The 12,148-nt window shown below is 34.2% G+C and overlaps 3 protein-coding genes across 7 annotated transcripts in view; 2 read left to right on the top strand and 1 right to left on the bottom strand.

The window, feature by feature from the left end:
• Nucleotides 1-2,185, top strand: part of LOC116349596 — a 19,050-nt gene extending 16,865 nt beyond the window's left edge. The window contains exons 2-7 of the mRNA XM_031781114.1: nucleotides 484-589; nucleotides 683-838; nucleotides 943-1,125; nucleotides 1,214-1,264; nucleotides 1,352-1,465; nucleotides 1,541-2,185. Of these exons, the coding sequence (XP_031636974.1) occupies nucleotides 484-589; nucleotides 683-838; nucleotides 943-1,125; nucleotides 1,214-1,264; nucleotides 1,352-1,465; nucleotides 1,541-2,133 (1,203 nt within the window). The 3' untranslated portion in view covers nucleotides 2,134-2,185. The remainder of the gene's footprint in view (nucleotides 1-483; nucleotides 590-682; nucleotides 839-942; nucleotides 1,126-1,213; nucleotides 1,265-1,351; nucleotides 1,466-1,540) is intronic.
• Nucleotides 2,186-2,879: 694 nt separating this feature from the next.
• The window catches only part of LOC116349598, a 16,115-nt gene continuing 6,846 nt past the window's right edge, over nucleotides 2,880-12,148 (bottom strand). For 2 of the 4 annotated variants that reach the window (XM_031781118.1, XM_031781119.1), the window contains 10 exons: nucleotides 8,163-8,391; nucleotides 8,008-8,030; nucleotides 7,648-7,747; nucleotides 7,433-7,567; nucleotides 5,826-5,963; nucleotides 5,202-5,343; nucleotides 4,740-5,011; nucleotides 4,532-4,670; nucleotides 4,230-4,424; nucleotides 2,880-4,138 (listed from right to left, as the gene is read on the bottom strand). In XM_031781118.1, the coding sequence (XP_031636978.1) occupies nucleotides 3,481-4,138; nucleotides 4,230-4,424; nucleotides 4,532-4,670; nucleotides 4,740-5,011; nucleotides 5,202-5,343; nucleotides 5,826-5,963; nucleotides 7,433-7,567; nucleotides 7,648-7,747; nucleotides 8,008-8,030; nucleotides 8,163-8,247 (1,887 nt within the window). In that variant the 5' untranslated portion in view covers nucleotides 8,248-8,391 and the 3' untranslated portion in view covers nucleotides 2,880-3,480. Of the gene's footprint in view, nucleotides 4,139-4,229; nucleotides 4,425-4,531; nucleotides 4,671-4,739; nucleotides 5,012-5,201; nucleotides 5,344-5,825; nucleotides 5,964-7,432; nucleotides 7,568-7,647; nucleotides 7,748-8,007; nucleotides 8,031-8,162; nucleotides 8,392-9,215; nucleotides 9,423-12,148 lie in introns of those variants that run through there. The other 2 variants (XM_031781117.1, XM_031781120.1) reach the window with 2 other exon arrangements.
• LOC116349597 (intraflagellar transport protein 172 homolog) overlaps nucleotides 10,861-12,148 on the top strand; it is an 8,182-nt gene continuing 6,894 nt past the window's right edge. Inside the window, exons 1-2 of one of the 2 annotated variants that reach the window (XM_031781115.1) lie at nucleotides 10,861-10,975; nucleotides 11,045-11,390. In XM_031781115.1, the coding sequence (XP_031636975.1) occupies nucleotides 10,937-10,975; nucleotides 11,045-11,390 (385 nt within the window). In that variant the 5' untranslated portion in view covers nucleotides 10,861-10,936. Of the gene's footprint in view, nucleotides 10,976-11,044; nucleotides 11,391-12,148 lie in introns of those variants that run through there. The other variant, XM_031781116.1, reaches the window with a different exon arrangement.

Below are 12,148 nucleotides of genomic sequence, written 5' to 3'. Positions count from 1 at the left end.
ATACGTTGCGCCAGTGAATTATAGACGCTGCAAAAATGAAAAACAAAGCCAACCAGCTCAACGACTGTGTGTTCGGTATTCGTTACAGCTGTTCCGTTCGTTCACGCTGTGCGTATATGTGAGACAACTCTCCGTATATTATCAATTTTAGTATACATTTAGACTCTTCTGTCGATATGAGATCTCAACTATCGTTTTATGATGAATTTTCAAAAGCAATTTACTGCCAATTTTATTTTTTATTTTTGTATTTCCGCAGCCTTGTTGTTGTTTTATTACATAATAAATTATGTGAGCGGTAGAAGACAGCACAATTTGATACGAATGAATATTCATTATATATTCCAAAATTAAAAATTCATATCAATGTTCAAGTCAAATTTATGGATTTTAAAATGCAATTTATTATATTAATGTCATAATTTGTCCAATGAAAACATACATTTTGCATTAATTCATCGCAATTTATCATCGAGTATGTAGAAGAACAGCATTTTTTACTTATTCTTTCCTCTTACGTTTTTTAGTAATCGAATACGTCGAGCTCGCGCGCAAAGGGATAAATCCAATACAGAAAAATCAAAACGAGGTTTGAATACAATTTGAGTTTTCTCAAAGTTTAATGGAATTATGATTTCGAAATTCACCATTTTTTTTCGCTGAAAATATTATGATTATTCAGAGGTGCCCCAAAGTGAGCTGCAGCGTACTCAACGTCAAGCCAACAATGACAATAATAATGATAATGGTCCACCGGCGGATCCAAGCTATGATTTTGCATTTAGAACGCCAGAATATCAACGTCGAGAAAATTCGGATAGCTTGGGCCGAGTGAGAGGTATTTAATTGAATAAATTTTATTTGTTAGACTGTTTTTATTTTTTTCTATCGTAAAGTTTGAGAATACAAGTTATAATTTATTTATTCAATGTATTCCGGCAGGCTTATATTCATTCATTGATGATGTTGGCGAAAAGCATTTGGTTCGTTATGCGGCCAGTGCTGATCGGGGATTTGAAGTGTTCAATTCAGTTCCAGATGCATCGCGTTATGTACAATATAGTGCACCGTTGTATAAAACATCACCAAAAGCACGTGGTCGAATTGCTTACGAACGGGGACCAGGTTGCTTAAGATTTTATTACTTAATCATTCTTTTATTATACATAGAATTTGAAAAAAAAAACACATTCTTTTGTCTAAATAAATCCAGGCCGCCAATATAAATTTATATCAGCTGGTCCCGATCAACGGCGCTCGGAAAGTGCGTGAATGAATTTTAATTGTTTCTATTGCGTGCAAAAGCAGATTATATGCTAATTGAAAATGTAAATTTTTCTCATCTACTAAGGTACTGGACCGGATGGCGTCACACGCGGTGCTTATTCGTATCTCGATGATAAAGGTGTTCAAAGAACAACACAATATATTGCCGGTGCTGGCATTGGTTATCGCGTAGTCCAAGGTATTGATCTCTTTTGATCTTTTCGTCACTTTGTGTTTCCACCTTATTTTGTTTATACATTTTCCGATTTCTAAGATACAACTGGGCCTCAAACACATTTATTGCCCCGACCGGCGGTGGTTGAGTTCGGAATATTATATCCACGAAATGGAGCTAGCGGTGGTGGGATAAATCGAGGTGGCAACGGTGCTACTCCTCCTGGCAATGGCAATGGCAATGGCAATGGCAATGACTTTGATTCAGATGGAAACAATGCTTTACCGGGTGGCACTCAACCAGGTGGTGGCGATGATGGATTTGGTGGTCCACCGGGTGGCACAGGCGGCACCGGTGCCAATGGCGGTGGTGTCGGTGGTTTCGACGATAATTCCATTGATAACGATTTACCGCCATTTGACGATCGAGATGATTTCGATAGTGGTGGAAATCGTCCGGGCATTCGACCCGGCAGTGATGTTGACTTTTCCAAACCAAATCGTGGTGGTTATGGTACCCTCATCACAAACAGAGGCGATACATATTTTGCTGGAATAGCGCCCGGAAATTCCGTTCGAGCGCACGTTCAGAATATTGATCTTAGACCGTACAGTAGCGATGGTGAATTGACCCCAGGTGAAGCACTCAGACGCGACGAACGACGATCACAACGATTACGATTTAGAGGATAGGACAATATTTAAAAAAAAAATGAATTAAGAAAAAACAACAACGAAAAGGTTCCAAAGAAAATACATTTCATTTTCTAACAATTACAACATTTATTTGTTTATCATACAAATTCTTTCTTTCTTTTTTTTCAAACGCGTTTCATAATTATCTTCTTGTTTGTCTTCAATTTTATGTGCTGTTTTTGCCGTAAGTGTGTTTGTATGTGTGTGTGTATTATGAGAAAACTAAACACTTGCTAATTTTCTTTTATTTAATTAATCCAAAATTTCCACAATAAAATCTGAGGTTTGCTGAGCGATTTGAGTGTATAAATTTATGTTGCGTCATATATGTGTATATATCAAAAGACTCAGCATCGAGTATTTTTTTTCTCTTTTCAACTGTCTTCATATTTTATTGTACATAATCAAATAGCAACTATAGCTGTGATCATTCACAATATTCGTTTTTATATATATTTTTGCTTTCAGTTTTTTTTGTATAATACAGAGATATAGAGAAAAAACAATAATAAAAGACATTTTCGTCGAAAAAAATTTTCGTATAAAGAAAAATTAGGCAAATACTTGATTGATTGGGAAGAGATTAGTTTCATGAATGTTTTTTTCTTGATTGTCCAATTATTATTTAAATAAATTGAATTCAAAATACAAAAAAAGTGTTTGATATGAATCGTTTTTTTTTTCATAATTAAAATAAAAAAAATTGTTTAGAAAAATTGCAATTAATCTTGTAATTAATTTAAAATAAATAAAAATGAAATATAAAAAAAGAATTTAATCACAATTTCTACTTTCTACATATTTATTATCCACAGTATGATTTTTTTCATCTCGTATGTGTATAATTGCTCTTGAGGATGCGCTTCTTTTTCTTTCGGGCTCACTTTGCAGTTTAATTGCGTTGATATATGAATGTACTTGTATATATATATAATGTGTGTGTATATCTTACAATCGATGGGTAATCATCAGTTATTTTTTGTTCATTAAATTGAAAATTTCGAAATTCATATCAAAAAAATGTGTCATTTCTTGCGTTTGCACCTCACGATTATAATATTAAACATCGAAATAAATGTGTGTATTTTTTTCTCTTAAATTTGATACATATATGGTTTGCATTTGCATCAATTTTTACGGTGTGTGTCGCTGATTGCACAATGTGAACGTGAACTTTTGTGATCATAGTGTACTCCTAACCTATGTATTTGGCATAAGATGATCACCTGTGATATTTGTATATCTGTATGTCCGTGAACAACACAGAGAGAGAGAACAAACAAAAAACTTTACTTAATTAAATATAAAATCTAAAATCATATCATTTCCGTATTTGTGGCAAATTCATTCTCGCTTCTCTTCGATTATTGTTTCTTTAGTCTCTTTCGTGTCCAAAACACAAGCCATTTGCTCGTTTGTATAGTATTCTTCGCATATAAATGTATTACTCTTGTACAGTCGTGCTCGATCTGATTTTGGCATATTTTTCATCCGACGTTCGTCGATCACTTCGATTGAATCGTAGCTATCGTCTTCGGTAGTGCCGGCATTATTGGTTGCTGTATTAATTGAACGATTGCTACTAATTACGAATATTTGATCGAGCTCACTGCTCAGTTTAAATTTATTGCTGGCCGATGTGGTGGCGGCCGGAACAAATGTACTTATACGCTTATGTAAATTCGACGAATTACTGCGAAACAATGTCTTCGGAATTTGCCGTGTCGACGGTTTTTCAATCGATTTTTCATTCGATACTATTCGCATTTTTGTTTCATTTTTAAACACTGATGAATTTACACGATTGCAATCTAACACCAATGTTGTGGGACGCTTTGGTTGCACTGATTGTTCTTCGCTTGTCATCTCTGTCGTTAATGTTGTTGTATCTACTACGATTGGCGATTGTGGCACTTTTGGTTCTTCCTCCGCTAGTGAATGTTCGATTGATAATTGATATATTGGAATATTTGCCGGCTCCGAACACACCGATAACTGACTCCTATTGTGAAGAAAAAATAAATTCATTTTTGCTTTAGAGTTTTTGTCTCTTTTAATTGATCAAAAATAGGAAAATCATTTCACCAACTCACTTAAATCTCCCCTCCACCGATGGCGTTGACGTTTGTGCAATTAATGTGCCCGCTTTTTTATACGGTGGACTTGTTATAATTGCCTTTTCTAATATCTCATCGGTTTGCACCGCTCTTGAATCAACGCTCGGCGTTCGAGATACACTTTTACCACCCTTACGAAATATATTCGATATGTCCGAATTGGTTGAGTTACTGCAAAATTCAATTACGAAACCAAAAAAAAATATCAAAAATTGCGAAAAATCTTAAAAAATTCATCATATTTTTTATTTAAAAAAATTCCTTGATGAATGAATTACCTTCGATTATTCGTAAAAGTCGTTTTAGAAATACTATTATGTACTTCGGAACTGTCAATTTGCTTTTGACGTGCTAAAATATGCTTTTTTGCTGTATCAGAACGTTTTGTTCGTTCACGTTTATTTCCCAAAAATTCACCTGAATATAAAGAATTGAAAAAAAAAAAATTAATTTGTTGTCGTAGAATAGACAAAATTCGAAAATTACCCGTCGAGTTTTGCGAATCAATTGATATTTTTGCACCGGAAAAGTAAACACCACCTTCATCGATCGATTTATTCAAATTGTTGCGTTGCATGCTGCGAATGTTACGAGCAATCCGATCCTTTTTCGATGTACGATGGTGTTGACGAATTCGTTGGGCTGTCGGCGATATTGAGTTTTGCTTTGCAATCGTTGGTGATCGATTGCATGATGTTAAATTTGGTACACTACCACTCCGAGAGAATCGTCGTTCCTTTGATGAATAGTGCGCTGAGCTAAATTTATAAAAATTGCATGGAAAATTTGGAAATAAAAACAATTAAGTAATTTAAAATCAAATAAAAAGGAAAAAATTAAAAAAAATAGAAATTATCACCAAAAAATAAACAATTCATATGTTTTTCTAGATTTTAACTTAAAAAAAATATATATCTGAAAAGAAAAAGATTTTTATATATTACTTACCCAATTATTCTGGAGAAATGAACCAATGCAGCAGTTTGAGCGACTCTTGATTGAACTGGATTGTCACCGGGTGACGTTCGAAAAATGCCCAGTTGATTATCCCAACGCGTTTGCGAACCAACTGTTGATGACATTCCCGACGCTAAAATTGTACAAAAAAATGTCAAACAATTAAAATGCTCGCACGAAAATGGCACCGTCTATCCAAATGTATACAAACAACAACACAGCACCCACAATACCACTCAAATATTATATATATTATATGTTATATAAATATGTTATTAAACAATCAAGTATTTACATATATTTAAAAAAATGATCTGTTAATTGCTTAAATGTTGAATGTTCTTTTTTTCGTTGTTGTATTCAAACAAATATGTCATATAGAATGGTTTGAGCATAAAACAAATGGTTTTTAAATAGAAAACAACGAAAAAAGAAAATTGGAAGAATGAAAAGCAACGCAACTCAATGCAGAACGGTAATAGCAAAAAATAGAGTTAAATAATTTTTTGGGCGAGAAATATGGTGTAAATAGAGTATATGTATTTCTTTTTAATTTTTGGAGTCCTGAATTAATTAAGTGGATATAAAAAAAAATTTAAGAAATATTTGCCTTACCGGTAGTTCGTCTCGATGAATTTAATCGTGCTCCATTGGCACGGGTATTTGTACTTAATTTAAATCGGGCGGGCACAACTTTGGCTGCTGAGTCTCTAGCTTCAAACGTCATTACGCAGGAGGCCACTAAAATAAAGGCTATATCGCAACTATAATGAAGCCTATTCGCTTGTGTTCGATTTAAATTCAATTAAAAAAAATGCCAAAATAAAAAGACGCAACCCAAAAAAATACACAGTTCTTTTTTTCTCATCCTATGCAAATAAAATCAATTTATTCGTATTTTTTCCCTTCGCAAAAACGAAAGCAAAAAAAAACAACAACGAAAAAAATTTGAGTAAAAACAATCAAATCAAGAGCAGAGAGACAGAGCGAGGGCTGTAACTCACAAATAAGACCAATTTGTGGTTAATAATAATTTTATGAGCCGGATAGAAAAGTGGCTCGACGAGCGTTCGGAAAAAATTGGTAAATAAAATGGGAAAAGCTCAGAGTTACTTAGAAAATAAAAAAGATCTAAGCTATGGTTTAGTTACTTCCTGTGTTTTTTTTGCCGGTAAATAGTAGAGTTTGTGAGTATACAAAAGCAGAGTTGACGACATAGAGTGAGAGAGAGAGGAAGAGAGAAAGTCTCGCTTCTAATATTAGGCATAAAATCGACTAACCAGAACGTGCTTTAAATGCTAGTACGTAACCTTTTGCAGTGTCCATCCAAATTGTTTGGGTAATGGCTCTGTGTTATCTTGTGTATTCACTATTTACATGTTATTTATATAAATAATTTATTTACAGTGTATGGAAGACTTTTTTGTCTAGCAAAAGATAGGGAGGGCAAAGAAAACAATCTAAATGTAATAAATGTTAAATGAAAATATGCAAGAAAATCATGTACAAAATGAAGCAAGCAATTATGGTGTTTATTTCTCACCCCTCGCGACTTGATCCGATCCAGCCGTTTTATATATTTCATTGTTTTTGTTCAACTACGAACTAACTATAGAAGCAAAAGTTAAAACTAAAGCAATTGTTTTTTGGTGGTGTGTACAAAGATGTTTTCATTCAAACGTTATAGAAAACACGCAGTTATGAAATTTGACAGGGAAGAGCTGTGATTGTGCGATAGGTAAGGAGGTATTGGTTTTTTTTTTTATTCAGTATTCTGGTGTCGACGATGGTGGTTTCTCCATTTTTTTGGATCATTCACAAGAAGATATTTTGTGCAGATATGGTCGAAAGAGAGAAAAATGTGAAGAGAAATGTGTGAGTGTAAAAACTGATGCGATTGTGTCCATTCTACATTATCTATGTTCAAGTATTGGACCAAGTATCCAGTGTTGAGTCAATTCAATTAAAATATGGATTTTTTACAAATGGTCGATACAAAATGTTCACATTAAGGTAACGAAAAAAAAAATGAAAATAAAATGTTTGATATGATTGCATCTCTCTGCAGAAAAAGGGGATGAGCGAGAGAGAGAGAGAGAGTGAGAAACGGTAAAATTTGACGTAAAAACACGCTTTCGATTCAGAACGAAAAAATGAAAAAACAATTTCATGATGGAGAAATAACCGGACAAACAGTTGATAAGTAATTGAATATTTCTTACCGCCACAGCCCATAACGATCGGACCTGCATATGACAAATTATGCAAATGAATGCCAGACTTTGAATCGGTTTTCACACGGACCGTTGAATTATTTCGCGTCTCAGCATGTCGTGATATATGCTCTGCATAATATCCTAAATACGTCGAGAAAATGAAGAAGAGACCATTTATTGTCACAATTCACTAGCTCCATTTACTCTCATTTTGCACTGACCTATTGTCGCCATACCCGCTCCGATCAACATTAGCAGAAGACCAAGCGCCAATGCTCGACATGCATGCCATAAACATGATGACGTCATTTTGCCCCGTACCTAGAACAAATGGCATTTTTAAATACACACATTCTATTTTTCATTCATTTCTTTTGGTTTTGTATTGCAACAAGCAAACAAGTTGAAGGTCTAAGATTTAAAATTCAGCCAGGAAAAAATGGATTTTTATTCAAAAATCCTTGATGCAATCGGATAGCAAATTTATTGAATTTTAATTAAAATGCCATTTATTTTAATTTAAACCGTTCGTTCGATAAAAAAATGTAATTAATTTCAATAAGAGAAAACCTGATACATACCACCTGAACATTCCAAGTAGCTCCTATATGATTGTTAACATTCCAGAACAATGAAATTTTACCCCCCATTTGATACGGAAACAAAAGAAGCATACATTAAATATTCATAATATTTGATGTATCCACATCCGATTTCGTTTGTATATTTCATTTACCTGAAGCAGGGCATGCACGACGAACGGGACCAAGAGAAATCTTTCGACGACTTTGCCATTTTGCTGCCACACCACGTGCATGCATTTCGATACATACAGATAATCCTAATCCCAAATTACGGGCTTATCCACCACCCGTTATTTATTCGGTTCTTGCAAATCAATTATTCCTCTTGATTTGGGTCCAATATCTCTTCATTCAAATCACGGGGTATCATTCAGTTATACTCTGTTGTTAAAAATAAATAAATCAAATTATATTTAAATGCGGTCAACCACAATTGCCATCGTACGCCATGCATTCAATGTGTTGGCAAACAATAACGAAATGTGGAAAATGCAATTGAAGGGACAGTTAGAATCGCAACAGCCTATAAACGGGCTGCATTATATTATATAGATTTTTATCAACGGGGCGTAAATAAGTTTCATCAATAAAAACGTCGTCGAAAGCAATTACGATTATAATTTTGAAGGCGTCATGACTTTTGATGAAAACCGTGCATTTTGAAAACGCACACACACTCACAAATAAAGTTAATTGATTGCGTGTTATACGTATCTCATCAATCATCCGATTGACTGGCAACAAAATATTGTATTGCAAATATGTTGTGCATCAAATCAGTGTAATTGACACTCGTGCAAAAAAAGCGAGTAGTGACAACACACAAAATCACTCTAATCTAGATGTATATCAAAAGAAAAATTGTTGTCACACATCATCGCCTAGACATGCCCCTGGATATTTTCCGCTTGTGATATGCAATCACCGTATCCGAATGAGTGAAAATCAAAGACTACTACGATGATAATGATAAAAAAAGGAGAAAAAATGACAAGAATCGATGTCGAAATTCAACATTCGCAATAAACATTGCCCGTGGCCATAAAAGGCACAGCAAAAACTAAAGCAAAACACACGGCTGATGGATACAAAAGTATGCCTTAAATTGAAAATTTCTTCTTTCAAACGGAAATAATTTTTTATTATTTTGTTTTATCACACTTCTTTAAATTGGCAAATGAAAGATAAAAAACCAATTAACAAACTGTTTTCTTTTTTATTCCTCGGTCAAACAAAATAACAACTCTGAAATCACTGTCTATGACCGAATTTTTATATTGATATGAGGCAATTCACTTTGGACACACGACAATTAAGTGATGGTGAGTGTCAAGCACGACACTGGTATCAACAATAAAAAAAATATGGTACAAATGTTTGCTTGTATCGTTTCACTGTCGATGAAACGCTGATTTTGCGTCCGAAGGAAATGTAATTTTGCGAACGAAGAGAAATGATACAGAGAAAACTGGAGAAAATCTGTACGCATACATGAACGCACACACATACACAGACATACACTCAAATGGATATCTGAGCTTTATCATCTCACAGGCAGCCAAAAGATGCTTGGATAGGCAAACGGATTGAGGTACAACAGATGAACACATCATACGGACACATTCAGGCCATAGCATGAATTCCTTTTTATCGTATTCCCGTGTGTGTTACGTTCATGAATCGTATGTATGCGTAAATGAAAACGGTTAAACTCTCTAGCCTAACGTGGAAAATCGTTTGAGCCATTTTCATCAATTCACTCTGTTGCTCGCACTCTCTCGCTCTGGCCCTCAATGTAAAAAACCATTGCCTATACAACATATCTGTATTTATAGAATTTGCAACAGGTCGACATGCGCGTCATTCATATTGATTCGCAATAACATAGAGCTCGAGTGAAAAGACGAAAAGCGAAAGAAAGAATATGCCACAGGAAACTAGTACAAGAGTCTCTCGCTCGCTCTCAGTAGAATTTCAAAACATTTTCTGTCAATTTCATACCCACGATGAAAATGAGAAAAAGATGAAAATAACAAAACTGATGCAAAACCATATTCAATTGAAAACCGTGTGTATGCATGACTGCGTGCCATTTCTCAAATTTGAAATATGTCTCAAGCATTGAATGGTAGCAACGGTTAAATGGATGACACTTTTTGTGCACTCACAACAACAGGTCTTTCATCATTTACATTATCATATTGAGAGATAAGAAATCTGTCTGTCGCATTTATTCAATTGTTATATGCAGATGGAATGGAAAAATAAAATAAAATCGACAAATATGATGAAAAGTTGGCACTCAACACATTTTATAAGGGATTTGATAAATGGAAAACCTATTGGAATATGTAATTAATGACATCGTTTGGCGAATTTATTTCATAAAGATGGTATCATTGGTATTGTGTTGAATAAACAAAAAAAAAACATTTCTGACGTAGATGATGAAAAGAGTTTTTCATATTTGAAATAAATGACAGCTGTGTGTATGTGCATCATCAGAGTGAATGTGAAAAATAATAAATGACGTACATAGTACGAAAGCGACCGTTGCCTGGATTTTATTCATTTCATAGAATTTAGAAAATAACCGTTTACAAGCTCGCCGCTATTCAAAATGTAATCAAAATGTAAAACTACCCCATGCATACACACACACGCGCGCACACACATCCCTATCAGTGAAGAATAAAAAAATAAAACTTCTATGCCATAATAAACGGTTGTCAAGCGATTGCTTTGTTGTTCCACTTCAACTAGTGCCATAGAAACCGTTATACAACAAATGAATGCTATGAATGTTCTAACATGTCATTCCAAATGCAACGCATTTAGGATACAAGTTCTTTGAACGAAAATAATTTAATTTGATTTTTGTTTATTTTGGTCTTGATTTTTTATATTGAAATAATCGGTGGTGGCAATGATTTTAAATTACATTAAAACAATTACCGATGCCCAGGTTGGTCTGACTTGGCAATTTCTCCAATTTTTTGTTCTTTTTTATCGTCAATTTTTTCATTGAATTTAGAATCAACCGAATCGGGTGTGTGGGATATCATGGTCGCATAATCAACAACGATTAGCAGTGGCAACGGTAGATCGAACGATTTTATTGTACGATGAAAATGGTGAAAAACGTGATAAATTTGCCACAAAACCAATGGATCAATCCAATGGCAAAGAATCATATACGATTCGTCAAATTGCATTCAGTCCGGATTCAACAAAATTGGCCGTTGCTCAAAGCGATAATATTGTATACGTTTATAAATTGGGTGCCACATGGTCGGATAAAAAGGTGATTTGCAATAAATTTCCACAAACAACATCCATTATGGCAATGGTATGGTTGTCGATTGGACCAATCATCGCAGGTAAATTCCGGTCATCGCAAATATTTTATATTAATTTATGTGTAACTTTGATGAATAGCCAACATATCCCAAAACAAAAATTATATTTGTGAATGGAGTCGAAGGTACCTCATGGTTCCGCCTGTTTGCACACATAGAGCATACACATACATTTCGATTTTCTCTGTCGATTGTTTGCTTCGATAGAACCATAAATGCGTCTTTTTAATTAAACATTTACAAAAGAGGCTTCCGGTGCAAATGAGCATCGTTGGTGATGACAGAAGAAAATCCAAAGTAGAATGGATTACCAGCGGTCATAGTGAAAAACAAGGCACATTGCCTTCAACTTCCAACATCATTAAATTTGCGATTTAAACATTTTAATGTGCGCTCTTTATGACCATCGATTCAAGCGCAAAACAACAGAAAAATATATTTTTTGGCCGAAATGCTCCAGTTCGGATCTCATATGAGTTTGTATATATAAAAGTTATGCTTCATGCACACTCAATTTCAGTTGATTTATATGGTAAATTATAATTGACGTTTATCTTCGATGGAAAATCTTCTATGACCTTGATTTGTCTGGTTCGTTTTTTATTTTGTTTTTGTAAATTCAACGTATTGTGGTTTCAAATTGACTTTGTTGAAATTACTTTTGGTTTTGTTGAAAAAGTTTCCGGCTTTCCGGGAATAATTCCCACGACACTTTATTTCGAATATAATTTTTTTAATGATTTCGGAAGAAAAAGATGCTTATGCATAGAGCAGTAATG

The sequence above is a fragment of the Contarinia nasturtii genome, unplaced genomic scaffold (assembly GCF_009176525.2).
Source record: "Contarinia nasturtii isolate CC-2019 unplaced genomic scaffold, AAFC_CNas_1.1 Cnas_scaffold_2934, whole genome shotgun sequence".
Classification (NCBI taxonomy): Eukaryota; Metazoa; Arthropoda; class Insecta; order Diptera; family Cecidomyiidae; genus Contarinia; species Contarinia nasturtii.
The sequence above is the reverse complement of the archived record's forward strand: the minus strand, read 5'-3'. Positions and strand labels throughout refer to the sequence as shown.